This window comes from Pezoporus occidentalis, unplaced genomic scaffold (assembly GCF_034315485.1).
Source record: "Pezoporus occidentalis ecotype Australia unplaced genomic scaffold, CSIRO_AGI_Poc_V1 ctg275, whole genome shotgun sequence".
Lineage (NCBI taxonomy): Eukaryota > Metazoa > Chordata > Aves > Psittaciformes > Psittacidae > Pezoporus > Pezoporus occidentalis.
The window spans coordinates 419,947-442,786 of NW_026914664.1; the positions used below are offsets into that span (position 1 = coordinate 419,947).

General features: G+C 50.7%; 3 protein-coding genes across 3 annotated transcripts in view; 1 reads left to right on the forward strand and 2 right to left on the reverse strand.

Annotated features, from left to right (window-relative positions):
- Positions 1 to 669: 669 nt before the first annotated feature.
- LOC134166882 (16 kDa beta-galactoside-binding lectin) lies at positions 670 to 7,162 on the reverse strand. The gene is made up of 6 exons (XM_062624950.1): positions 7,060 to 7,162; positions 4,623 to 4,742; positions 3,179 to 3,288; positions 1,693 to 1,772; positions 1,412 to 1,583; positions 670 to 894 (listed from the first exon to the last, which is right to left on the reverse strand). Exons 1-6 carry the CDS (start codon positions 7,160 to 7,162, stop codon positions 742 to 744), a joined length of 738 nt encoding a protein of 245 aa, XP_062480934.1. The 3' UTR covers positions 670 to 741.
- An 8,930-nt stretch (positions 7,163 to 16,092) lies between these two features.
- SEPTIN11 (septin 11) overlaps positions 16,093 to 22,840 on the forward strand; it is a 62,465-nt gene continuing 55,717 nt past the window's right edge. Inside the window, exon 1 of the mRNA XM_062624992.1 lies at positions 16,093 to 16,203. The gene's annotated coding sequence lies outside the window, so the exon portion shown is untranslated. The remainder of the gene's footprint in view (positions 16,204 to 22,840) is intronic.
- Positions 18,904 to 21,384, reverse strand: SOWAHB (sosondowah ankyrin repeat domain family member B). Its single transcript, XM_062624997.1, has one exon. The coding sequence runs from the start codon at positions 21,282 to 21,284 to the stop codon at positions 19,062 to 19,064; it is 2,223 nt and encodes a 740-aa protein (XP_062480981.1). The 5' UTR covers positions 21,285 to 21,384; the 3' UTR covers positions 18,904 to 19,061.

Here is a 22,840-nt window from a genome sequence, read left to right on the forward strand (position 1 = left end):
AGCCAAGTGCTACAGACACTGCCCCACAGGCTCCTGACATGGTCTAAGCTGATGACTTCATGGGAAAACACAATACTGGGTCTCTGACAGTATCAAGACCTCACTTCATGAAGCAGCACAGACAGCCTGGATCCTCTAAAGACCTCAATCCTAAATTGTCTGTGAGGCCTCACCTTCCACTCCATATCTTCCTACTGGCAAGTGCAGTTAGCCTGACTTGCCTGCTCTTCTCTACTCATTAAGTACACTAGTGCCATCCTGCTAGGCATGCTCTTGGAAAGCAAAGCTATGAGCAAGAGCACAAGCCCTGCTCCCTGTGACTCTCCCAACCCCAGCAAGTGGATATAAGCAGCACTCCTTGGTCACACATGGCACAATGCATGTCCAACATGCACTTGTTCAAGCTTTCCTGGCTGAGGCTAGTCAGAGTTTAGAAACCAAACAGCCAGGGACCACTCATTGCATCAAACAGGGTCAAGGAAGCAACTACTATTAAGGTAGCTTTAGTCACACTAAATCATGCTTTGACTGGCATGTGGTCTACCTCAGCACCAGCTGCAAGGCCACAGCATAAGTAGGCACATAGTTGGATACATACCCCTTCCCATTGCCCACCCCTGTAGCACACACAGGAGCAAGCAGATTAGAGCAGAAACAGCAGAGGAAGAAGCCATTGCAAGTTTGGATTTATTTCACTGCACAGGGGGGGGGAGAAAAAGAAACAACAACAAACCAACCAAGCTATAGCTGATCACTGAACTTAATGGCTTTGACTTTGAAGTCTCCCTCTACAGCCAGGTATTCGATTTTCTCCATGCCCAGCCGATTAGGGAACTGGAACTCGGCATCAGGCAGCTTTACTGTTGCCTCCGTTTCATTGAAGGAGATGCAAATCTGTAGAGAACCACAAGAATGAAGGTTAATAAAACACCACTCACAAGCCTCACTCCCCACTGCCTGCAGTTCACGTGCAGGACAAGAGATGTGGCTGCTGGTGTCAAGGCCATGCTCACTAGCTCAGCTTCTGCCCTGCCCATCATAGGCTTATTTGCTCTGCCCCGCCCATCATAGGCTTATTTGCTCTGCCCCAAGGTCAGCTCAAAGCTTCTGCAACAAAAAGGATGAGGCAGACCCACTCTGAATCTCAGGTCTGTGTTTTAATATCTCTTACTTGTGTGTCTTGCAAAGGAAGGCCAGACTGGAGCACTTCATACCCCCAAGCTGTTGGGTATTGACTTGACAAGAGTAGGTCTAGACAGTTGGTTTTACTGAGAGACTCTTCCCCTGTTGCTTATTGCCTTTTCCATGCCTGCTCCTTCTCCACCAGAGGTACAAATCAGCACTGGAAAACTGTGCCCTTAGCCCTTTAATGCTGTGGGCCAGGGCCTTGCACACACCCCTGGGGCCTCACCTCAGTCTTGTCCCCATGCTGGAAGGGAAAGTCAGCCTTCCTGTCCTCCTCACCCCACGTGCCATCCTGCTTCGAATTGCACACGATGGTGTTGACATCCCCGTGACAGTCAAAGCGAGGGTTGAAATGCAGCAGGAGGGTGCTGCTGTCCTTCCCCACATTGACAGCAAACCTGGGGAAACAGAGAGGTAGTGCACAGCTACACAGTGCTGATGAGCTGAACACTGCAGGAGCTCGGGCTTCCCTCAGTGCCATATCAATCCATTCACCATCTCACTCACCCTCTGGCATCAGACAGGATCTTCCCTTTGACTTTGATGCACTCTCCAGGCTGGACGTCCAGCTGAGTAACCACCAGTCCCTGCAGGGCCAAAGCACAGGCATTACTGTGTCACAAGGCAGGCCCACCAGCCCTGCTCCGGCCATGGCACCAACCAGCTCTGGCAGACCCAGACGTACTTGTGGTTTCATGCAAGCCGAGGGGCTGATTCAGGTTAGCTGCCCATCTCAGCCCTCTGCCAAGGAGGGCCAGTTCACAGCCACCCCCCCCACCCCCCCGGGATTTCCTACCCCGTTAGGCAACCCAAGCTGACAAGGAGGTGATTCAAGTCAGTGTAACAGGAGTAAGGTACAGGCACCAATTTACCAGCTGCTACAGAAGATATCCTTGCAAGCAAATGTGCACTTTCAAGACAGCAGAGGCCAGAGCCTTTAGATTACAGTTAGTTACAAAGCTTTTTTAGCCCTAGATCTCTCCCTTCCCTAGGAACAGGAGCCACCAGAAAAGTTTCTTGCCTTGACCTACAGCAGCCTACACACAGAAAGAGAGGTCAGTGGAGCCCCACTTCTGGCCGCAGCCCAGTAAATTAAAACAGCCTTCCAGGACTCTCTGAATTGCAGAGAGACTTGCCTCAGCGCCAGGTTACTCACTCCCCCAGCCACATATCCCCTCTCCTCCCTCAAAAAACTACTTAACATTGCCAGCCTCCCACAGCTAATAGGGGGATGCTGTCTGGTGAGGTCAGGCACAACTCAAATCATGCTTTGCTGCCTGTGATCTTGGCCCAAGTGCCACAATGTTGAGCTCCACTTAACTGCGCATCAGATGAGGCAGGGAAACTAATTTCAAATGAATTATGTTGTTGTTCTTGCCTGGCTTTCACAGGCCCATGCCCTGTGTCCTCATGCCTCCTCCCTGCTCTGCACATACACAGACTGCTAGGGTCAGAATCCCTCCAGTCACTAAACCTCTTACCATTGCAGCACCAACATTGCCTTCTGGCTCTATTTCTAGGGCAGCACTGAAGCGCAGCCTGAAACAGTCTCAGCGTCCCAGGGCACAGCAAAAAGCAGGTTAGGGAGGCAGGGGTAGGTTAGAATACAGTGTTTTCCTCTGCTGTTGCATTGAGGTAACCTCATCCTTTACCCAAAAGTCATTTTTCCAGAAGCAAAGTTAAAAAAAAAAAAAAGAAAAAAAAAGGTATTCAAACTGTAGACTTGCAAGTGTCCCCAGACGTTTAGAGTGCTCAAGGATATAAACATGCATTAGAACAGCTTCCCCACATAGATAACACACTAGAGAACAGGAGAGGAGAATAAAACACAGCTGATCAGCCCTACCTGTGCCTCCCACAGACATATATCAGTCTAGCGTTTCCTGTCAGCTAACCCTTTTCTCCTCCTACCTCTGGCACCAAGCCTGAACCCCCAGGCAGCCAAACCCTAGTCCTGCTCAGTGCACGGGTCCGGCTTGAAGAAGGCACTCACTTGCTCCATGCTGCAGACACCAGCCCCACAAATCAGGACGCCCCCAAACCCCCGCTCCACAGAGTGACTCAGCGCTGAGCGCCCGCAGCTTAAATCACTGGGGCAGGACCATCACATGATGGAGGGGGGCGACGAAGGAGATCAACCGCAGCTGTGGGGGGCTGGAGCTTTCCCAGCCGGCTCCCAGCGCCGGGACATCTCTTGATATTGTTCTCTGCGAGCAGTATGTGTGTCATTTTAAGAGCTAGGGATTGTTTGCTTCTGCGTGATCCTAGAAATCCTCACTGTAAACTCTTCTAGCGGCTGCGCCGCGTATGCTGGCTGGTATCCCGGCAGCGCGAGTGTGGCTCCGTGCCTGCAGCCAGGTGGCTGCTCTTTGTTAAACGATCACTGCCTAAAATCAGGGTTGGGGTCCTCGTGTTACTGCTGCAAAGTGACTGCCTCTGACAATTCATGTGTACACATCCTTCCAACCCAGCCTCGTGCCTGTGACGGGCTCGGATCAACGGGAGCCCCTGGGTGCAAGTCATCACTGCTGCCAGTTAAATGAAACCTAAGGGTTTGCTATCTTCTATGCCAGCGTTTAAAGAGTGTCTGTAAGTTAAGGGTGCTCGCGTGGGGCACTGCTAGGCGTGAGAATTCTAGGCGTCAGCTTTTGAAAAGCAGCGTGATTGCTCGTTCCATTCCAGTTGCAAAACACTCCCGAGGGAAAAGAGAAATGCTTTGTTAGCTGAGGAAGCGCCGGGGAGGGCTGAGCGCAGCCGGCTAGAAAGGAGGCTGCTTTCCGCTTTACTATGCTCCTTAAAAGCACACAGCATGACTGCCGTGAGGGTCTTTGCAGGGAAGAGACCTGCAAAGAGGATGGGAGCAGCTGCTTTGTGGATTTGTGTGACTGGATCAGCTGCATACCCCTTGTAGCTTTGGATCGGCTTTAGCAGTGTCCTCAGGCCTCCGGGTCTCAGTTTCCCTCGTATGTGAAGTGACGTTAATAACGTGCAACTTCAAAATCCCACTTGTAAAACTTCAGCCAGAGCTGCTATATAGATGCTACTTGTGGTTAAGCCAGTCCTAGCCTGGGAGGTACCTATCTGCAGCCAACTTCTGGAAGGGCTGCACAGGGCAGCTTACAAAACAGTGCAGGAATTTATGGCTAGGTAGCAGGAGGAGACACGCTGCCCCGCAGGAGGCTGCTGGAACTTCGTTAGAGCGTGGTTGCTCTCACACCAACAGCATCCTGACTCCTGACACCACCCCTTGCTCCAGATATCCCCCACACCCATTGCTGAACATTGACGGGGCATTTCAGCATCCTGTATGACGCTGGGTAAGCCAAAGCCAGTCTGCGTTTGAACTAGAAAGTCACAACCCTGAACTGGATCCCTGTGACGAGGCTGTATAAAAGAGGGCAAAATGCTGACTGAAAGTACAGTAGAGAAAATCGCACCTATCTCTTGCTGCCAACTGAGTCCTTCGCCATCCAGTGCGTACACAAAGTCCATGCTGAAGCTGGGATTTAACTGCAGAGTTGGTGCAGGTAGCAAATGCCACTGAGAGCAGGCCCCCTCTGCGGATAGTTTGGAGAAAGCCCACATAATTCCGCCTTAAGCTTGCCCCAGTCTCTAGCACGATGTTAGCTGGGATCACGTGTTAGGCAGGCTTTGGGCGCTTGCTTTCTGTGCAGTTGTTCCCTGTTCACAGCCACATGTGAGGGGTTGAGCAAATTCTGTTTGGTCGATTGGGCTTTGTGTTTGTTTTCCGTTGAGCTCTGTAAAACCCCTGCAGACTCCTCTCGGCCTTTCGGTGCTGCGGTGTTTCTGGTGGAAGAACTGCTGGTGAGGGCAGTTGTGGTGCTGGGACGTGCAGTGACACACTGCTGGCCACTCTGACTCCCCTTCTGAAACGCACGTTTCTTGTGAGCTGCTTTCTGGCCTGAAGTCTCCTCCTCTGACCCTTTCCTTCAGACAGGGAAATGCCTTTCTAGTAATATGTGGAGGCTGCGCTGTTTGTTTTCCTTGAATGCTCTGCACTGGCAGCCTGGTTGGTTTAGCAACAAAGCCTTTGGCCTTGCCTCTGATTTAAAGCACTCCTGGTGTTAAGCCCTGTGAAATCAGTAAAGTGTTTGTTCTCAAACTGCAATGCTGAGATGCCCAACTCCCTCCATTTTCCTTAGGGATTATACCAATTTTGGAAAAGCAGAATAAAGATCTTCCCTTTTTCAGCCTCCAGTGGGATAAAATAAGGTCTCTCCCTCCCAGGGAGACCTTACAACAATTTTCCAATACCTAAAGGGGGCCGACAAGGAATCTGGAGAGGGGCTTTTGACAAGGGCCTGTAGGGACAGGACAAGGGAGAATGGATCTAACTGACAGAGGGGAGACTGAGATTAGACATTAAGAAGTTCTTCCCTGTGAAGGTGGTGTGACACTAGCACAGGCTGCCCAGAGAAGCTGTGGCTGCCCCATCCCTGGCAGTGTTCAAGGCCAGGTTGGACTGGGCTTGGAGCAACCTGGTCTAGTGGAAGGTGTCCCTGTCTTGGCACGAGGCTGGAACCGGATGAGCTTTAGGGTTCCTTCCAACCCAAAGCAGTCTGTGATTCTATGATCCTAAAATTCCCCAGAGGGTTTTCTTCTCTTTCAGAGGATATGTAAAGGGAGATGGGCCACAAAGTGAGGCAATGCTGCCCATCCCCACCCCATCAAGGGTGGCCCCAGTCCCTCTGTATGACACAAGGGAGAGGACATCCTGCACTGCCCACAGGGAAGGGCCTCTGCCCTGCCCCACCGTGCTTCCTGACATGGGAGTTTTGTGCCTAAGGAATAATATAAAGCTCACAGCAGGCAGGCAGAGGATTAGAGTGTGTTTCAAAGGTGGGTCAGAGAGAGAGGTGCTGCCCTATGCAAGCTGCTCTTGCACCCCAGGACCAGCAGGTGATGTTCTGAGAAGAAACCTGGGGCAGAAAACAATGCAGAGAAGAGCCCAGGTCTTACCTGGACTATAGTGAGGGCTGCAGTATGTACAGGTCCTGAGAGAGACTAGATGGGTGCATGCAGTGTATGTATTCTCATTTCCAGGCTCACACACACTTTTGGGGAGAAGCATTGCACCCACCAGGCAGCTCTGGCAGAGCCAGGAAGAGAACTCCTGCTCATCCGGAGGGTGATGCCCAGAGGAATTCACCCCTGTGGGGAAAACTAAGAGTGCCAAGCCAGCACCTTGCAGGCTTGCTTGAGGGCATGGGGACCTGATGCTGGGCAGACCCCAGCAGCCCAAGCTCTTATTTCATGTCTTGATTTGCACAGAGAACCAGCCAGTCTGATTTTCTTATAGCTCTCTCAAAATACCCAGATTTGCTTTAGAAAAATGTGAATACCAAAAGGATGCAGCATACTGATTGTTATTCTTTTTAATCTGTGAATAAAAATACACCCTAGCCCTTGGCAAGTCATATCCCTGACTAGTCACTTCTGTCATTATCGATGCCTTAGCCCTGGTTTTGGAAGGTCTAAGAACACACCTCTGCTAACTCAAGGACTATGGTGTATTCTCTAGCCTGTGTGACACAGGGTGCAGAGGCCAGTGCTGCTGGCTTGTCAATATCTGTGCCTGGTTTGTCTTGCGCTGAACCCACACAGACTGCTAGTTGTTGGTGCTGCATATCCTACATTAGTCATTGCTGTCGCTGAGAAAGAGGCCTTACTTCTGGCTGAAAGAGTGAGAGAGCAGCTTTCTCCTCCTTCAGCACAGTGGTGCTGCACATGTGCCTCCCTGGGAGGGCACCACTGCGCCTCAGTCTTTTTGACGAGGGAAGGAGAAAAACTGCTCCAATTCATTTACAGTAGTGCAAGGGCCAGACTGGTAAAATAATGACAAGGAAAACTCACCCTTTTCTTCTGGGGGATAAAGCTTGCACTTTGGTGTAAGTTCAGGGATTTTTTCACTTTCTTTAGGAAAGATTTGAGCTTGTCTCTCTAAGTCCAAGTCCATTCTCGGTTCATCAAGCCAAGACAGCATCTTTCTCTTGCACTGTCTTTAGGAAATACTTGTGTCAGCACTGTCTGGATGGGATCCTGGTCTCAGCACCAGGTTACTCCTGCAACCTAAGCATTGTGCTGTTACAGTATAAGAGATACACACATTATATATACACACACAAGGCTGTTTTCTACCTCTTAGATTATCCGGGGACTTTAACTTAAGCAATCTTCTGCTACCACTGTTGAAGTGTCTGATTCTTCCTGTTTCCTCTGCAGCATGTTAGTTTGTCTCATCTGAGAAGCTTCTGCCTTTTTGCTTGAGTAGTAGTAGCCCCTTGAAGGTTTCTGTTGGACAGTTTCTCTGGACCTTTCTGCAAAGGCTCCTTCTAAAACAATGCTCTTACCACCATGGCATCCGCCAGCCCTAACTACAGGGCAAACTTTAGGATTGGTCTGGTCCATATGGGAATAGAGCCAGACTCCCTGCCCTTGAAAGACAAAGGCTGGCTGGGGAGCCACAGTCCAATGCGACAGGAGGCTGAGGCCCTCCTACAGCCTACAGGCACCATGCATCCCAGAGCACTGCTTTGGAGGGAGGTTTGTGCCAGGAAGGGGGGCTGACAGTCCAGTCCACCCTGGATGCCAGCTGGGGTTGCGTGGCCACATGTCACCACACCATTTTTATCCCAGAGGGTTTCCCAATTTCAACTCTCCCTTACATTAAAAGGGAAGCACCTTTATTCCAGGTTAATTATCAATTAAGTTAATTATAAAGAACTTCTTGCACTATCTCAGAGTGATGAAAGGAGTTTGCTGATGCCCTCAGTGGAATTTAAAGTATGTCTCATCATTTTATTTCCCTTGTTAACACTGACCCAAGCTGCCAATCCCTGTGTTTCTCTCATCTCTCAGTGGATTACATTTAACTAGAGCAAATTGTTAGCCACTCAGGAGAACTGGGGCTTTGTTATTTTGGACTCATTTCACTTTGGCACACACAGCCCCATAGCTTTTAATTTTACAGGTGGCAAACACCTCTCCTTCGAGTTTATTGCTTCATCTCAAAGGAGTTGTTCACATTTGTTCCTCACTGGAGGTCCCCACTTCTCTAAACTTAGGTACATGTTTTCCTCCTTTCCTCCTCTGTGAAGCTCATCAGACAGCAGGAAGATTTATCTCTCATCCAAAGTCACCATGCTTGCAAGAGTGCAGTAAAAAGCAGTGTGAGGCCCCGCTGCTGTAGACTGCCAGGCCACTCCTTTCCCTGTTTCTTACCATAGTATGAGACCCGTGTCACCTGGGACAGACCTACCCCTGCTCCCCTGTGAGATCATGCCCCAGACAGCAAGGTCTGGAGCTGGAACCTATAGCAACTACTACAGTATGAGTTCATAGCGGAGACCACAGGTTACTGACCCTTCAAGTGCATGTTTTCCACAGGTCTATCAGCTCTGGCACTTCTAAGTATTTATTTTTCTTAACAGCACTGTCTACTTCACATCTATGACCACATTGCAAACTTGTAGGACAGCAGCACTTTCCAAGCCTTATATATTTCTGTGGTGTACCTCCAGACAAGCTGGGTTTGTAACTTACGATCAGCTGGATGGGGACTTGTGGGGGTTGAAGTGCTTTGCATGGTAAGACATGAGGAAAGCTCAGAGGGAATGCATCTGCATTCCCCTTCCACTCGGGCAGTGGAGCTGGTTAGCTGGGTCTGGACTCTACGGTGAGTGGAGCAAGAAGAGAGAGATGGCAAGTAACAGAGCCTGTTCTGGTTCAAGATAAAGGAGTGGTGTCTGCAGAGAAGGAGCATCACTGAAGCATGCCTTTAGGTAGAATTTGTCTTGAACTACGGTGACAGCACACAGGTCAGGGGTCTAGCCTTTGTTTCATGTCATAGTCACAAATCAGCTTTCATCATTTAGTGCCATCCATAAAGGTAAATTTGCTAGGTTTTACCAACAAAGCCAGACTGCTCTTCTGAAAGATGTGCCCCTTTCCTGGCCAAAGGCCTGGATCCATACTGTCACAGTAGACACATCAGGAAGCATGACTTCCTCCACTGTTGTCTGACACAGGAGTGGCTTTAAGCAGGGCTGGAAGGCAGAGGCAGCTCTGCACTGCTCAGGGTGACATGCCTTACTTAGTCCTGCTAAAGTCAGGAGAAGGCACTGGCTGTGGGCTCCTACTCCCCCCAGCAGCTGACAAAAATAAGACCTGTTGCTCCTTTTATGCTTTCTCCTTATGACTTTTTAAGGCCTGATTTTACTTACGTCACTACACAAAACCTGTAAGGTAGCAGTCTCCCTTAGGCTGAAGGACTGTAGTTTCCTGGTTTGGATCTTTACTCAAATCAGTGGGAGAAAACACCTCACAGTCACTTTGAATAGGGTGGGACCAAGCCTTCTGCATCAGCCCAGAGTCCACAAAAACATTCCAGCAACCTTAAGCTGGACTGGTTTAGCAGAGCTCACTTCTAGCCCGACATACAGCACATACAGCATGCCGTGATGGTTTAGAAACTCAAGCCATCTGGAGATCTTTCCCACAGGAACATGTGTATGCCGGAATTTGTCTCCTTTAGGCCACCCACAGTGAAAAAGGATTGTATTAAAGTTGGCCCAGATTTCCCAAATTCAATTTTAGGCAAAAGAAAATTGTCAGCAAGTATTTGAGAAATGCCTTGGAAAGAGCCAGCCAATTGAAATATGTAACAACTAGCTCTGAATAAACATTGACACTGTATATTCTGAGGCCCAAGATACTGAAGGGCCTTCAAAGTGATGCTTCTAGGGGTGAAGTGCCTTCCCCTTCCTGCCACCTTCTCTCTCTGTCTTACAAGACAGATTTAGGCTTTACCTGAAATAGTTTAGGAGGGCTCCCTTGCTTCAGGAACAATCTCTGATCCTATCTGGCTGCTAAGGTGCAACAAAATAAAATGCACTCAGGTTTAACACTAACATTACTGGATCCCTTCAATACAGCAGCTCTAAAATAGTATCAAATCCAGGTGCATCATTTGATTGTCTCCCATTCAATCAACAGGCAGTTTCTCACATGGTTGGAAGATGACATCTCAGCTGATAGCTAAAATAAGAAGAGCCAGTTAGAAGTACACACATATATACTGAGAAATACACTTGCAAGTGGCAGGTACTAAATCCTGCTTGGAAGCAAGAGCATCATTATGGAGCACTGTGGGCAGAGCAGAAACCCTACTCCTAAATCCCCCAGAGGCTGTGGTGCTCTTACTTGCAGCTCTGGGGTGGGTCCATGAAAAGATTGGGGCACAGCATGATGAAATGAGGCAGCAGTGGGGAGCCCTGGGCACTGCAGGATGAAGGGAGAAGGAAGCCGATAGGATTTCTCATACTGACAAGCAGCCGGAAACTGGGAGAGCTGTGACTTATGCTAAGGGCTTCAGCCATGACTCATGACATGGGCTCCAGCATGCCCTGAAGTCCCACGGGAAAGCGCCAATGCAATTGGCTACCTTAACGCAGCTGCCACCACATCAGACAGCAAAAGGTGGCAGACTCCACTGAGGCATCCTCTGAGGCATTGCCTTCCCATGGCAAATGAGAGTCTGCAGTGAGGTGTGCTCAGCACCAAAGAGGAAAGAGACAGCTGCCTGTCAGAGCTTGACTGCACATAACCCCCAACACCTTTGGGCATCTCAGCCCAAGGACTGTCAAGCAGCACACCTGCCAGAGTCCGCAAGGATCAATATCCAAGGGAAGCACCACTTAAATGCCCTCCCCTTCAACCACACTCAGGAAGAACAGGATTTTGCAGATGCTCTGTCTGTATGCATGGACATGCAGATCCATGACTGACTGCTGTCATCTCTAGCACACACCATCCAGCAGCTAAAAAGCCACCCAACACAAAATCAGTAGGCAAGCACTATGAGAAATAGCAGCCTTGGGCTTGTTGTGAGGCAGCAATGGGAAACCATGGATGTTTGTTTACCTCATTTATTCAGTATTTATCAAGCAAAGAGACAAAAAATCCAAATCAGATGCAAATAACTCCTGAACTCAAAGATCTGCATCTCCCTTGAGCACACCAGTCAGCGGATGACTAAACCAGTTTTATTGTTTCTGCAAAGGAAAATGTGCAGCTTCCCTTGAGAATGCCCATCTGTGTGTCTTTATCCGGAGGCAAGACTGCCAGGCTTACTGACCTCCTGGAGGTGGTATTTATTAAAGCCCCTTCTCTGGTTGCTGCCCTGCCGTGGCAAGAGATTTTCACTGCTTTCTTTCCCAACTCTAAAGCACTTAAACCATATCTAGTCAGTGAGATGTTCAGCTTTGTACAGTGCCCATCTTTTTGCTCATCTTTTTATGGGAACAGGTGTGTTTTGATATATACATCCTATGTGTAATGAAACAACATTGCATGTCCCCCATCTCCAGAAAAAGAGGTTTTACGTATAGGGATTTTTGATGGGGTTTGTCAGCTTCTTGTGCTTACAGTGAACTACGGTCTCCTAATTCTGTGGTACTTCCCTTGCCTTTGCCTTGGGCTGTGGTGACCAGTAGTCATGCGGGGAGAACAAATTCTGGGTAACAGGCTTGTGGCTTATAAACCTCCAGCACAAAATATGCTAAAGCAAGATCCAAGGTTTACTTTCTTTGTCACTGATGCCATGACTCACAAGCAGAGCTGGAAACTCAGCTGATGAAGTGTTTTCATACAAGCAGCTATCTAGGAAGGAAAAGAGCAAGATTATTTGTCAATGGATTTGGACAGTTTTATACATGTTTTCTCATATATACAGTTAATCCCCTCCCAGTATTTGTGTTTTAAAGTCTTAAGTAATTTTCAGCATGTTCATAGCAAAGGTCTTCCAGCATTTGGGGTGACTTGATGCCACTTGGCACAAACGCAGGCACTGGGTAAGGGACACAGCCTCTGTCAGACAGAGGATGTAGCGCAATTTGGGTTGTCAAGTCAGGGTCAGAGCACAGGGTCCCACCTTGGTTGCCCAGCCTATGTACATGGACGTATGGGCTAAACTAGAGGTGCCAGCATAGCCAGACGGGGACATGAAGCAATCCACAGCAACAGGCAGGCTTTCCCTCGGGTAAAGTCACAGGCAGACTGAAGTTGCACAAGTCAGGAACTAGTGATGGTTCAGAGAGGGACTATTGCTGCCCCCAAGTTCTGCAGAGCCTATACCAAAGCCCTGTGGGCTGGAAGTGAGCAGGAGCATTTGCTTTTCCCTTGGGTTTTGCTCTGGAGCCCTGCTGCCTTCCCTAGGCACTTGCAAACTGCCTGGCTCTAAGGACAATCACTGCCCTCTTCCTTAGGAACTCCCCATTTTGTTCTAGGGCCCAGAGAAGAAACAAAGCACAGTGCTATATGCTGGCTCCTGGCAGCCAAGGCCAGGGTGCCAAAACCTTTAGACAATGGCTGAAGCCCCATGCACTCATTTACCTTTGACAATAGAGCAGGCCAAACCCTCATACTTAAGATACCATCACCATGCAGTTCAAGTAACACTAGGGAGATAAGGAGGGGGAAGCGCTTGTTATTGGAGAGACCACAGCTCTGCATCCCTGTAGCAATAACACTCCCCATCAAGGCCTTTGCAGTATTTCTTGTTATATGTTAGTGAGGCTCAAAACCTTCCCATTTCTCTAAGCAATCTCTTCTGTTTACCAGTGGCATGCGATTCCCACTTGGACTTTGAACAAGCTGTGATAACACCAGCTCTGTGCTTGGCTGTGCATAATTGTTTGTTCCCTCCCGAGTTACTAAAGGACAGCAAGCCCGAGACACACACTCACACAAATTCTTCCAATTCTCACTTTGACTGAAATATTCTCAGCTACATTGAAGACCTCTTCTGGTATCAGATTCATCAGAACATTCCTCATGTCTACAGCTGTGTCACAGGAAAACTGAAAGAAAATGTTTAAACCAGTAACTACTCTGACAGAGGCCCAGCAGCCAGGAGTAAGCTGCTGTGACACGTCTGGAAGGACTTTGGTCATTGCTTCCCATGGCAGCATTAGAAATGCAAACTGAGACCAGTCCCCATAGCCTGACGTGCTCTCATGGAGAAACTTGTGAATAGTTTTGATGGGTGTTTCCTTCCCCACAGAAACTGGCTTCTTAAAAAATTCATTTTAAGTAGCTTGTGGCTTTTAAACAGATAGAACAGCTCTGCCTGGGAAACACTATCACATAGAGACAAAGACATCAGAAATCTTAGTCTGACCAATCTGTCATAAGCAGTTTTGTGCTTTCCTTCAGTGCCATCAGAGCTAAGAAAACTAATAGCAGGGTGAAAGTATATTCCAGATTTTGATTTGTTTATGTTTTGTTAACAGGCTGTACAGTAGGGAAGTCCTGATAGACCTTAGGGGTGTGTTTTGACTTTGCTAAAGTACAGTGCAGATTTGAAGCACTGTGAGCCCCAGACTCACTTAAACCATGCAGAGAGAAGTTTGCTCTATTAGGTCAAATTAACTGCTCCAGTGAAAGAAACATAACACATGCAAGGTCACACCTCTGTGCCTTCACAGACAGGCTCTTGCACTGGAAGGTGCTGTGCTTGGTTAGGTATTCCACACAGCTGTGCCTCAGCACCAGGCCTCTTACCCATGGTACTTAGTGCACCAAGTGACTAACCTGCATAAGGCTGTGACATTTCTCCCAGCACCAGCCAAAATCACCCCCTAGGTTACATATGGAACTATACCACTTTCTCTCCACGTCATAAGAAAAACTTAAGGTTTATCCATCTGGGTTTTTTTTTTATCCTTTATAATACCTTCCTTGGCTTGTTCTCCTTCTGGCTTTTGAATTCTTCCTCTTTTTTCCACTGTTCTATTGCATAAAGTCAACAATTAAATGCTTTGCCCTAAAAGTTCTCTACCCCCACATTTAAGCTTTAAGCTTTCCTTATGAGTAGGATAAAAATGTCAGCTTTTTCTTTTCTTCAAAATTAGCGCAGCTGAAACACAGTGCATCTGCTCAGCCACGAAACAAAACCCGAAAATCACCTCCATTTTTGTACTTTTTATTTTGCCATCCTGCTGCTTTCAAAGGAAACACCAACAAGACTCTACCATCAGAAGAGACCCACTACATGTGGTAACAATGAAGCCACTTCCAGGCTCCTTTTAAGCAGGTTTTGCCCAGTGCTGAGACTGTATAACGGGGTGGGAAAGGTTATTTTTTTCACGTTTGGGGGTTATAACTGATTGGAAATGTGTAGATAAAGAAAAATATTCTTAGGTACTCTTAGAAGTCTTTGAGATGCAACTATTACAGTTTATTTCAATAAATTATTTTGATTGGTTTCTTTTTCAAAGCAGATTAATTTAATTTATTTTTTTTACATGTTGGGGAAAAATGGTTTAGTAGCTTGTTTAGATATATTATCATTAAATGAATTTCCTAGAATAGCTTTAAGTTCATGTCTCTTTTTCACTGTTTTATTAGTAGTAAAACAAGTTTCATCTGTTTAATGGCCTCATGTTGGGGATTAGGGATGTTCATTTATGTAAACTGAGAATTCAACTTTTAGTGCTTTCCAGTGTGACACAGTTCCCAAAGACTATGTTTTTCCCCTGAAGGACTAGCAATTCTCATTTTAATGGGGAAACCTGGGCTGGAGAAAATTGTACAGTAAATTGGAGTTTGTTCTTCTTCTAAAACGCACCCTGCTAACCTGCCATCTAGTACTACTGGGTGTAGATGTAGTCATGAGAAATTCCAACTTTAACAGGTATTAGTAGTAATTGAGATTGTCTCATTACTTGTTAAGTGTGCAAGACATTCTTCTCACTATGAAGTTGTATATAAACTATTTAAATTAAATGGCATCTGTCACTGTAGAAAAAGTTAATTTTGTGCGATGGACTTCAATGTGTTCTTTTAATTCTACAAGTTCTTGCTCTTGCTGCTTCAGAAAGTGCTGTGATCTAAAGGGTGTCCTGGCCATTAGCTTATGTTAGTAATACTCTGCTGCATTGCCTAACTGCTTTGCCCAAGAGCACTGTTTTAATTGCATGAAAGCCCCTTGGGTTGTTTGAGCTTGAATCCCACTGTTGCTCTAGCACCTGGTCCTTGTCCAGAGGCTTGTAAAACCCCAGACTGAGGCATGGCCATTTACCACCTTGCTGCTGTCAGACTGGGACATTCCATGTACATCTGGTGTGTCTGTATACGGGAAGCTCCTCTCAGATGGAAAGCTTTGATTTTCTGAGTGGGAGGAGCTTCATGTCCTCAAATTATAGCTCTGTCAGAAAATAGGACTACCTCTTCTCTGCTGGGTTTACCTTATTCAGCACAAATGATTGCTGCTTTAAGCACTAGGTCTTGCAAACTCTTTTGGTTTAAGAAGCCATCTGATTGGGCTTAAGTGAAAAGGACCCTATAGTCAAAGGACAGTTGGTGACTAGTAAGAGACTTGGTTAACAGCTAAGCAATCACAACAGGCTGCCAGACCAACTTCTGTTAGTAAAAGCTGTTGCATGAGTCTAATGAGAGACACAGTTTGGGAATGTGATCAAGACCTTAACGAAGCTGCATGAATCCGAATCAACATCCAGCTCTGCTGTGCTGTCTGCTTTTAGCAATCTAATGAGTAGGTAGGAAAGGATGTGTTCCAGGAGCAGGGAGGTGGTGAGAAGGGTGGGACTGTTCTTGCAGGGTCACCTTTACCACAGCTTGGTGAGGCTCCCAGGTCACAAGCTTGATGTTATGAGATGGGCAAAGGCTACTGCATAGGTAAACACCCACCCCCTTTGGAGAATGTGTCTCAGAGCACAAAGCAGTTGGTTAGAGATAAGCACTGGAGAGCAGGGGATGGACTTTTGTCATCAGCAGCCATCAGGTGGGAGGTGTGTTTTCACAAGCAATGAGAGGAGAGGCCACAGTCCTGCCGTGCATTAATCCATGGCACGTCCTGTGTTTCAGGGTGGTGCTAAATCAGATGCCTGGACTGGGTGTGAGGCAAGGAGCCACATCCACCTGCAATCAGGAAACAGCAGCTTACACGGGTGTGGATGGGGCCAGGCAGGCTGATGAGTAAGTAGTAAGGAAGTAGAGAGTGCTTTGAACAGAGATGCTCAGGCTGCATGTGTGTGTATACAGGGGTGGATTATTCCTGGAGGACTGGACCTACAATGTCTGCATTGCTCTGCCTGCCTGATGCTCCAGGGCAGCAGGGTGATTCCTCTAGGCATGGCTGATGAAGAATCTGGCCCTGCCTTGCACCATGGCCTGGAGATGGGTTTCACCGTCTGTTGCTTATTTCAGCAGAAAACTTGGAGGATAAGGGTTTCTGTGGCTTAAAAGGGTGGTTATTCCCACAAGCAGTGACTGGCTGCTTTTAAAAAGAGTAGTGTAGGAGCTGCGTAGTATTACCAAGCAGTCCAAGAACTCCTAAGTCATCCTAGGGTGATAAACCAGAGTGGATGCATGCTGGATCCAGTAGGGAAAGGTCTTTTTGTAATTCCAAACTTCCTAAGAGCTGCTTTATAATTTAAAAATTGGAGAAAGCAGCTTCTCTGTGTCATCCCAACAAGCGAGCACAGGGTGGTCACAAAATCTTTTCACACCTTGTTGTTAGACTGCTGAATTGAATACCACAAGGGAGAGAAAACTGCTCTGAAAAGATGACAGACAAGGTCTGCAACAGCATGCAGGGGGGAGGAAAAAAGCACTACTTGCGTCACGGAGAAAGGTCATGGAAAGGCTGTAAAATGAGAATCCCAAGATAGCACCGTCCTTCCCAGTCTTTGTCTTAACAACACTGGAGATAGTAAGGGAAAAACCTGACACAGCTCTGGAGCAAAGGCATGTTCCCCATCAGACAGCTTTAGTCAGCTCACAAACTTCTTTCATTTGGGGTTTCTTCCCTGAAGCTTGCTGTACACAAAGGCTCTGGTGGCATTCCTAATACCCATAACCTGATTGCTTTTAAGAGCTCCGAGTCAAGGCTGGAGGAAGGCTGTAGTGAGCTCTTTCCCAAGGAAGCCTGGTGCATGATGTGAATTGTGGCAACGGCTCTGAATGTGGTGGGAAAGACTTTGGCATTTTACCAGGCAACAGCTGCTTTGCATGTTGGTACTGATCTAGGCTATAACCTGCCACTGGGTCTAAGAGGGAGGAAGATACATAGAATTGATTCCTCCTGCTGTGAGGGAGTCCTGGAGGGCTCCCCAGGTGCCCATACCACTGTCTCAGAGGTTACATAGGAGTTGAATTTCTCATGAGTTCAAGCTTGTGCTGTCCTCTGAGAGAGGAACGATCATTCACAGGACACTGCCCTGGATTACCGAGCTCTTTCCTCTGTGAAAGAAGAGAACCAGGCTGGGAAAAGGTTGTGGCCACAGAGTCAGGCAGAGTAGTGTCCCCTCTGCAGGAAAGACTTCCTCCCTCAGACAAACCCCAGCCAAAGCAGAGACCTCAGTTAGTGCCTGATCAAAGACTCAAGGCATTCCCCAGCAGTATGTTATGCAAGGGTCAGGTTCTGCTGCCCTGATTCCCGTTCCTCCCCGAAACTGCAGGCATTCAGACACATGCCTCGAATATGTGAGCAGTCCCACCTACCACACTGGTGTGCCCCAGAGCATCCCGCTGGAGCAGAGCCAGCAGCCCCAGTTTAACAGGCACTGACACCCACTGGTCCTATGGCTGGGGTCATGCAGCAGCAGGAGCATCACCCAGGCAGTGATGCATCCCTGCCTCATGTACTTAGCTCTCTTCCTGCCTCTATAAAGGGTCTATTGGAGAGCAAGATTAGGTGCAAGATTAACCTGTGGTATTTGTTTTACTGTTTAAAAGCTCATTTATGCTAATTCAGAGAGCAGAGTACATTACAGAATCCGTGCAATCCAGTGAGATGCCTAAAGCCAGCTTGTTATTTGTAAACTCTTATGAATGACTGCACTGAACATCTCTTCTCTGCACCTGGATTCCAATCCCACACACTCCCATCACATAAACACCCAACAGGCAATTAAGGGCTGGGGTCTCTGGGAAAACGCAGCTCTGGTTATGAAACTGCCTTCCCCCTACAAGCTTGGGAACTGTACCACAGCACAGCTCCTTTTCTGCCCAACACAGACTCCTCCAGCAACACTTTCCATCCCCAGGCATGGGAATAAGCTCTAGCCACTATGCAGTCCTGCAGTGTGAGGAAAAGGACTGGATATGCAAGTATCGGTGCTGCTGGGCAGTCATGGGGAGCAGCAGGGCTGTGGTGGTGCCCTGCATTCCTTTCTGCAACGGCTGGTGGGCACAGTGGGCTGAGAAGTGGGGTGGGAGTGCTGCACCCTCCTCTGCTCAGGGCTCCCCAGCTGCCACCCTCTGCCATGGCCAGGTGCTCTCTGAGGATTCTTGCTGGAAGGCTGGACCTCAATCAGCGCTAGTTTTAAAAGCGGGCTCATCCTTAACCTGCTGGGATTAAAAAGGGATGTGGCCATGGCCAGTGCCCAGAGTTTAGGCAGTGTAAACAAGCGTTTTGCAAACCCAGGACCAAAACCAATCTGCTGCTGTAAGCAAAAGCGAGAACTCCACCCTGGCTGGGACCAGGCTGTGAGCTTCACACCAGAGTCTGATACTCCAAACCCATGGTCCCTCTAGCACTGGGGATTGTGGCTGCCCGCAGCAGCTGGTGCCTGCCCTGTGAGGCACATAGGACTTGCCTACCAGGGTCCTGTGTGCTTCCAAAAGAGTTGTTTGCATCCTCCCACTGGTAGAAAAGCAAGAAACGGGGGTAAGGGCAGAGAGGCTCAGACAGCGGTTCATCAGATTAATTTAAAGTACATTCTCCAATAGGTTCAGTCTGTTTCACAGCATTTCCTGTCTGCATGGCTTCCCCTTGCACGGTGGCCAGCAAGGCCCCATCTCCACTGGGGGGGATCCTAGGGAGCCGTCTCTCAGTCACTCTCGCTGCCAGTGCGGTGGGATGCTGCCCCGCGGCCGTGCTGCGGCCTGAGGCAGGCAGGCAGCGCTGCCCTGCCAGCCGGCAGCGAGGTCTTGCTGACAGAGGACACGCTGCTGGCCAGGGGCCGAGTGGGGAACATAATTGTGCCCCGGGGAGCCTCCAGGAGCTGCCAGATCTCCCCCGAGGTGGCGCTGCCCAGGTATTCCCAGGGCCTGCGCCCGCTGCTGTCCCGCAGCTGCACTTGGCAGCCCAGCTGCAGCACCAGCACCTTGATGACGAGCTGATGCCCGTGTATGGCAGCCAGGTGTAGCGGCGTGTACCCGCAGCCCGACCGCGCGTCCACGTCCAGGGCCAGCCCAGCCTGCTGTGCCGCCGCTGCCAGCTCCTGCAGGCCCTGCCCGTCGCCGTGCTTGGCCAGCCAGTGAAGGATGGTGAAGCCCGACATGAAGTCCCGCTGCAGCGCCAGCTCCGGCTCCTCCAGGAAGAGCCCCCTCACCCGCGCCCAGCGCCCCGCTGACACCGCCACTAGCCAGGTGTGCTCCCGCTGCCCCAGCGGCACCAGCAGCCCCCGGCCTGAGACGTGCCGAGGGGAGCTCTTGGGCAAGGCGCGGGGCTGCCGCCCGCAGTCATCTGGCAGCGACAGGGGGCTGTCCTGCGCCTCCAACAAAGCAAGCTGGCACCTGATGCTCCTGAAGATAGGTGGCGGGGCTGGGGGGTTGCTCTCTGGGGCTTGGGGCCCTGCGGGGCCCTCTGCTTTCATTAAGGACTGGGACAGGGGTGGCCTGGCAGGGGGTGTTTGGGTGGAGCACTGTGGTGGGGACTGGGATGGGGGTGGCCTAGTGGGGGGCAGCGCCCTAGGATGTGATGGCAGTGGCAGGGATTGACGTGGGTGCAGCAGCAGGGTTTGAGGTTGGGTTGGTCCACTGGGGGCCAGCACCCTGGATGACCTCAGTGGGGCTGGACTGGTGAGGAGATGCTGCATGGACCGGGACTGTGCCGAGGGCAGCCTGGTGGAGGGTAGCACGTTTGGGCCTGATGGATGCTGTGGGGATGAGGAGGTGCTGGCAGGGAGCGCCTGCAGGGACCGGGACAGGGGCAGCACCCCTGGGGCGGACAGCAACGGCAGAGACCGGGATGGGGGTACCTCGGGGAGGGGAGGCTGTGGGGAGGTGGGAAGGGCCAGCTCGGTGGCGGACAGTGCTCTAGGGCCCGATGGCAGCAGGGGGGACTGGGACGGTCCGCTGCGGGGCCGCCGCCCCGGGCTTGATGAGGGTGGCGGAGCCTTCAGTAGGGGCATCCCGGTGGGGAGCTGCGGGGGAGGCGGGGGCTGAGGCAGCCTATCAGGGGGCAGTGGCCTGTCAGGGTCCAGCACCCCGTGGCCCGGCGGCAGTGGCAGGGCTCGGCTTGGGGCAGACCCTCCAGGGTGTTGTGGTGGCAGGGACCCTGATGGGGCTGACCCAGAGGGAGGCAGGCCCCGCGACAACGGTGGGGACCGGCACCGGGACGGTCTGGCAGAGGGCGGCTGTGGGGTCTGGTATGGGGGCAGCCCGGCGGGGGTCAGAGCCCCAGGACCCGTCGGCAGCGCCGGGGGCCGGCAGCGCGGGGGCCCGTCGGGGTGAAGCGTCCAGGGGCCCGAGGACAGCGGCCGGGTCCGATAGGGGGGCGGCTGTGTGGGGGGAGGAGGAGAACGGGAGCGGGGCGGCCCGGCGCGGGGTGGCTGCCCGGGGCGCGTTGGGGCAGCGGCGGCGGCAGCGCGGCGCGCTCGGCGGCACTCGCAGCAGGGTCCGCCGCGGCCCCGGGCAGAACAGCCCCCCGTGACGGCGGCCCTCTGGAGCTGCCCCTCGCCCAGGTGGCTCTTCTCCACCGCCTCCCCCTGGGGGCAGCGCCTCCCGTCGGGGTCGCGTCGGGGCGGTGGCGGCTCCTTCTTCTCCTGCTGCTGTTCCTCTGGCGGCGGCAGCTCCTCATCGAGGAGGTCGCGGTACCTGCGGCGGAGGACGATGTCCTTGGAGGCGCCGGGGGTGGCGCCGGGGTGGACGGTGGCCAGGGAATTGACGAGGCTCTTGAAGTATTCGCGACGCTCCCGCTGCTCCGGCTCTGTCAGGGCTGGGTCGCGGAGGAAACGCTGGAAGTGGCGAAGCAGCGCCGTGTTGGGGGCTCGGCCCCCGGCCTCCCAGAGGAAGTCCAGCACGGCCTCCTGGCTCAGCTCCCGCGCCATCCTTCGGGCCTTCCACCTCTCGGTACTCCTCCTCGGTGCTGCACGTCGGTGCTCGGCGCTGAGCCCAGGTGCGCAGCGCTGCCGCGGCGGGGAACCCGCCTCCTGCCGAGCCGGGGCTCTGCGCCTCCTCCTCCTCCGCCTTCGCAGCCGGGCCGCCACCCTCGGGTGCCTTTGCCCGGGGTGGTGGCCCGTGGGGCAGCGAGGCTGAGGTGACAGCGGTGCGAAGCAGCAGCGGGAAGGGAGGGAAGTAGGGCTGGAGGAGGCCTGCTCATGCTCTGAGAAGTGCGAGGCTAACTGCTGGCGTGCGGTGAGAAGAACCAGCACTCCATCAGTCATTGTGCCAGTGAACAGACAGGAGGCAATGGGCACAAACTGAAATGCAAAAACTGCCGTTTGTGAGTGAGGAAAAACTCTTTTACAGTGAGCAAGTCAGGTACTGGAGCAGGTTGCCTGGAGAGGTTGTGGTCCCCATCCTCAGAGCTCCACTGCATGCAGACCTCTGTGTGTGACCCTCTGAGCAGGGGCTGGACCAGAGCATTTCCAGAGGTGCCTTCCACCCTGACCCACTTTGAGAGTCCATAACGTAACACAGCTGGTAATAGATATGTGAATGTGATGTGATTCAGGGTAGCTGATATTGCAAGTGTGGGGGATTGTACCTGTGTACGACAATCACACACAAATACCAAGGGTGCCTGAAGTCAAATTATATTATCTGTTTTCACTGTGTGACTGGGACAGGTTGGACACATATTGTGCTGGAGTGAGTATCTAATGTTGTTCTGTATTGGTAATGCTATTACCATTGAGCGTGTGTGTTACAGCTAAGGATGGAAAGATCAATGCCCCAAAGTGCCTGCAACCTTCACAAACCCAAGGCAGATAGGTGGTGGATATAGGATACAGGATTTCTGTCCTGGTGACACAAAGCCCTAGGATAAGTTTAGAGGTTCAGACCCTGCAAACACATGCAGGATGGATGTGTGCAGCAATGTTGCTCTCAAGTAAGCCAGCTACATGGGCCTGTGCTTTCAGGTTGCTGACTCTGAACCCTCAGTTCAAAGGAGGATGAATTGCACTGTGGCGCTGCAGGACAGCTAAGCTGTAACCTCTGGAAGCAGCCCTGAAAGAAACTTTAAAGTTTCTATGTTAGAAGTTACAGTTTAGGTGATATAACAGAGAAGTCTTCCCATGTGCCAAGATTTGGGTTGCTTGGGTGGCACAGCAGGAGAAGCTGCACCGCATGCTCTGCCACCTATCCCTCTTGGTTTTCCTTGGGGTGTATATTGTAGGAGAGTATGGCTGCTTCCCATTCATCTGAACAAAGTGCTGGGAAGAGGGTAAGGGTGGTGTTAATATTTCATCACTTCACACATGCTTTTGGTACAGTTTGTCAAGGTATAAATACCTTTATCCTTTGTCTGGTGATGAGCCCCAAACTACAGTCACTACTGTGTTTGGCAGCAGCACTCTCTCAGCAGAAGCGGTTGAGATGAGATGAGTGGAGCATAATGATATAATTGCAATCACAAATAAGGGAGGAGGGTAGATTGTGA